Source organism: Palaemon carinicauda, unplaced genomic scaffold (genome assembly GCF_036898095.1).
Source record: "Palaemon carinicauda isolate YSFRI2023 unplaced genomic scaffold, ASM3689809v2 scaffold181, whole genome shotgun sequence".
In the NCBI taxonomy this organism is placed as follows: Eukaryota; Metazoa; Arthropoda; class Malacostraca; order Decapoda; family Palaemonidae; genus Palaemon; species Palaemon carinicauda.
Genome location: NW_027169381.1, coordinates 1 through 5698, shown reverse-complemented (window position 1 = coordinate 5698; position 5698 = coordinate 1). Strand labels below are relative to the sequence as shown.

Here is a 5698-nt window from a genome sequence, read left to right as displayed (position 1 = left end):
ATGATATTTTCCCGTGGTAAAATTTTTTTTGATAATTCAAATTATAGATTTGGCGATAATATTTATGTGATGCATATATAAATGGAAGGGCGACAAAGTTGACTCGAGTATTATAGCACTGTTTTCTATCATAAACACACGTCTGTGATTTGCTACTGCCGTTATACTTTTTTGTGGAGTAATTTACAGAAAAAAAAATTAAGCCAGCCAATCAACCATGAACACCCACAACCACAACGAGTTAAAGGATTTGGGTCAAATCAATTTAAATGCAAAATTATGCATCTTAAAAGAAGACGAAGATAATCCTCATTATTTTTTAAAGTTACCATCATTAGATTTAAATGATTTAGGAGACGTTTACAATATAGCAATGATTGATGTATCAGGTTCTATGTGCTCGTGTTGGAAAAATCTTATGGGTGGATGGAATAATCATATAGCTCCGAAACTTTTGGGAACTACTCACGTATACACCTTTGCGACCGATGTAAAAAAAAGACCAGAACGTGAACTAAACAATAGTTATTTTGATAGGGGAATGACAAACCTTACAGACGCCCTCTCTACAATCCAAACTGAAATATATGAATGTGAAGAAAAGAATATAAATGTTTTATTAGTTACAGATGGACACCATACCGTATCGTGTGAAAATAATCCAGAATCTATTATCAAAGACATGAAACTTCCCAAAGAAAAAATGTGCAATGTTTTCATTCTTGGTATTGGTGGCAGTTTTCCAGTTCAATATAGCATAGACATACGTTCAAAATTACATAATGGTCACGAGAATATACCTTCATTGTTTTGGGCTAAAAACGACCATGAGATACAGGAAGTGATAAAGAATATCGGTGATGAACTTTCTCGGGGCAATCATTCCTCCGTGGTAAGTTTAAATATACCGGGATTTTTGTTGCCGGGATCTTCAGCGCAACATGATTTCCACGCGGGTGATTGGATATACATGCCCCACGAAATAGAAAATCTTGATCAATTTCAAATAAGATATAAAAATTGTATTGGGACTTTATGTTTAAAGTCCATAGAAGGCACGGTAGAAATTATGGAAGAAATATTCTGTCAATGGCATTCAACTCTTATTAAACTACACACACTAGATAAAACTACACCAAAAGGTGTAATAGATTTAGAAAATAAAATATTTGAATTTTACATAAAACAAAAACCCAAAGAAGAACATAAATATTCTATTAAACAGAGGATAAAAAATAACCAAAAGAAACACGAAGATAATATACCTTATGAAGATCGGTTTCATCAGCAATTACGTAAATTGGAAAATATTCTAATGCAGGCAAAATATGAAAATGAAATACAATTAGCCAAAGATATACTGATTACATCTGTTGTTAGAAATAAATATAAAGAAAAATCTTTTCGACTTAAGGGACATACCGATGTGGATTATCATTCAGATGTTAAAGTATTTCTTCAAGTTCTCTCCCAAAATATGGAACAAATAAAGAATATTAGCGTATCACCGGACGAGTGCTGCCGCATTACAATAGGTTCTACAGTAACTGATATTCAGGATGGAGATTTAAGAGAAATGATTGAAACATTTGATAAATTTGATTTTTTAAAATCATTTACTATTTCTGGAATTCCGGTATTTGCACCAACGAGAGATTCTGTATCTTTAAACCCCTGGTCATACTCTGTTAAAAATATAGTAACATCACCCTATATTATAATGAGTCAAATAGCATTAGAATCTTATGGTTCCGCACACATGCAGGAAGGGGATCATAAGAAGGTGAAAATTAAATATGACGACCGACGAACAGAATTTAATGCCATTATTCCAATATTTTCTTCTAAACACGCCAAAATTATGCAACCAATTGTTAATACTAAAATATATGCAATGTGCTCAACATTTGCGATTACAAAAAATCCGTATATTATTGATTTCGACATACATATAGCCGCTTTGGCGGTAGCTTGGATAAGAAGTTTATTCGAAATTCAAACCTTTCCTATCCCAGAGCACGTAAAAAATCGTATGGAAGACATTGAGGCTACAGCAGAGTTGTATATGAATAACAGGAGATTTATCGTTTATTGTAATGCGTTATCAAATAATACCACACAAGCATTAATGACCGAAAGCACAGAAATAATTCCTTCATATAACAAAACCATAAAATGCGAATCTCTTATTAAACCAGTATATTTCCTTTTTATGGAAGCAAAAAAATCTATAATTTCAAATAACGATATAATTGGTATAATGAAATTAATACTCATTGAATATATTGGACGTTGTATTACAACTGCAGATAGATCGTCAAATAAATATTACTGTAATTTCTATATAGAATCATTGGATGAGTTGATTACAGATTTGATTAAAAAGAAAACATCAAATCTTTATAATAAATATAATTTTCAGAATATACTAGAAAAGTTTTATACTTTAGAAGAAGTTTCTAAGGTTGCTAAAAAAATTACGAATGAAAGCGGTGATTTATTGTACAACTTTGTACCAAAAGTATACATTGACAAAATTGAACAATTAAGAAATGTAGCATCTGCGGGTGATATCTCTTGGCAAACACTGAAATTTTTTTCGCGTTACATAGGACTAAAAGAACTTGAAGTTGATGATTTATTCAGCGAAGAGAATATTTTTATTTATACATGCCACACCCTAAGACACACATCATCCCGTATTCGTATGCAGAATCCAATAGAGGATTTTGATCGGAGCTATACGTTTGTTTATGAAAATATTGAAAATGAACATTATAAAATTATTAGCGACCAGTTTCAATTAAATTTTACAAAAACTATGGAGGAAGCGTGGATCAAGGCATATCTAAACGCACACACCGAAATAGTAGAACCAATGACGCGCCAACAAATTATATCCAAGGCACAAAAAAGGGGTATTGATGTTACAAATGATTCGTTTGTGACCGTTTATAATAATTTTTGAGACTCAGGATTACTTTCAAATGCTTGTCAAACTCGGGCTTGTCCCTATTATTTGGTCCCACGCAAAAATTACAATAATCATGCTAGTGTAGAAAGGAAAATGAGTAAAAATTTCCTTCACGGCTTACATAAAATATGTTATACACATCTAAATGATACCGAGGATGAAATTATGACAAAATTTAATTCACCAGAAATAACTATGGATAATATGAATGCTGTGCGATATTTACAGAAAAAATATCAATGTTTATCGCTGGAAAGTTTGAATTAACTTACTTTAGTTTGTTTATCAGGGGCTTGAATATATAAAACCACACCCCGCAACACCCTATAAAGCCCAATGTAATAATAACCCCACCCAAAATCTTGAATTTATTTTGATGACAATAATTACACATTAATCCATACATAAAAATGCAAACAATAAGCGCAAATAAAGCCGTTAATTTTAATATATACAAATCATAATTTTTTCCTACAATTTTTTGCCTTAAATCTAAACTTGTAACATCATAAGTAAGCTTTTTAATTTCTTCCTTAATCTTATTTGTGCTATTTTCTAAAATAGATTCTGGTGATATTGTATTTATTTTGTTTTTACTTTTGTCGTTTTGAAAGATTGTGAACATTGTATCCGTTATTGATAAATCGTTATAATCTTGAATGTTGATGTATTGCCCCAAACTGTTTACTTTTAATAAAGAAATATATTCAAAAAGAAGCGCCATTTCTTCATTCGGATCTATACCCGTCCTTCCAATGTCATTAATATTTTCAGGAAATGTGGTATGAAAGTTGATGATACATATGTTATAGATAAATTCTGGTGTTATGAGGGGAGATATTATATTCCTTGAATATTTTTCTTCGTCTTGTTGTTGATTGGTAATAGAAATATAAGAAAGTGGTGATAAAAATGATCCCTTTTTCTTTTCATTGTTTGATGCTAATTGTTTTAAAATTAAATCTACATTTTCCTGGCGGTAAAGTTCTAAGTGATTACGAGATAATTCGCGATTATACCCACCCACATTATATTTTACGAGAAGAATTTCTGGAATGATTGTTAATACACCCAAAGACAAAAATGTATTAGCTGCTGAGCTTAACATTGTTAAGGATTTGATAGCTAATTGAATCCATACTTCTGAGATTATTGTTCTTAAAATAACAGCAGTGTTTATGTTTTTTGTAGTAATCATAACATAATTCTTGGTATAATATTTTAAAAGAAACGCCAATATAACGGGGGACGCAGGAATGCTTTCTTCAATCAAAATAGTCTCGCCCATTGAGCGTATTATTTCTAATGCAGCATTCCCAACATCTTCCCCCACCTTTGATGATATAATACCTTTATAATGGCCTACCATTAAACCACCCACATCTCTTTCGTTTTGGGGCTTTATGATAGTTACATTTTCGAGTCTTTTGATTATTTTATCTGCTTTGTTGGTAAAAAAATCCCAGTTCAATCTTTTTATGTTTGATCTTTTTTTCAGTGTAACCGGGGGTTTAGGGAAAATTCGTTATCGTTATCATCTGTTGTGGCAGATTTAATAATATATGTAATAGGTATTGTAGATAACTGAACTATATCTGAATCAGACAATTGATTCATAACTGCATCCCCAAATACGTATCCTAAAACTTTCCTATGCGCCGATTTTTCACAGGTATCCGTTTCAGCATTATAATCTTTACGAAATCCTTGACAATATTCTTGGTTATATTTTATATTTTGGTATTGCACATCCCACGACAAAGGTGGAGCATCCACCAATCCAGACATATCACACACCTTGGCTGGATCATTGACACGAAGCTTTAAATAACTTTCTTTGGTTAAAAAAGATGAAGAGGGGGATGATAAATTAGAAGATAACAAATCCTTCTCTTTTTTATCTGTATTATCATCATTTATTATCCACCTTGATGATGGTAATATAGCAAATCTTTTTAGATTTGTCAATTGCATACCACAATAACACTTTTCAATACCACTACCATCGGGGTAATGTTTCTCTATGGAAAATGTTTCAAAAAATATTTCTGGTCTTTTATTAATAGCATCTAAAGAAGAATTCTTGATTGTTTTAGTCAATTTAAAGTTTTCTGCGATAAAATCATTAAACTCCTCGTAAATTTTATAGCAGGCTTCACCACACGTTGGTATATTGTCATTAATAATATACGATTCGAGACATGGTTTTTTATAATCGTGTTTATAACACTTGAGCATATTACAGCCCAATGTAGTAAACTCTGCTACAAAATCAAAGGGATATTTTTTTCTAAATTCATCTGGAAAATTTAATGGTATTGGAGTAATATCTCCCCAAGGAACATTTCGAATAATTATATTTTTAAAATATTTGGCACCTTTACGAGACCTTCAAACATTTTACGCAAAAGAATTCTATCGGTGATTAATAAACCTTGTATGATATCATCATTGTGTGTGGGTAATGGATATTCAAATGATGGGGGGGGGGGGTGTTGGTGAATTATGGAACATTTTTTAATTACATTTATTATTTCTTATAGACAAACAAAGGTTACGAAAGAATAAATATAAATAACCATTTACTTTTTATTCCACGAAATAAAATTTTAAAAGAATTTTTTCCTAATTTTCTTGTCCTTTTTGAAAATTATATAAAAATAAAACACATAGAAAATATTTCAAATTGTTGAAAGTTATTTATTATTATTATTATTATTATTA

General features: G+C 30.9%; 1 protein-coding gene across 1 annotated transcript; it reads left to right on the top strand.

The window, feature by feature from the left end:
- Window positions 1-217: 217 nt before the first annotated feature.
- On the top strand, window positions 218-1783 carry LOC137635829 (uncharacterized; the record flags this gene model as incomplete). The annotated part of the gene is made up of 1 exon (XM_068368265.1): window positions 218-1783. A coding segment is annotated over exon 1 (1566 nt), but the record flags the coding sequence as incomplete, so codon positions are not given.
- Window positions 1784-5698: the final 3915 nt, after the last annotated feature.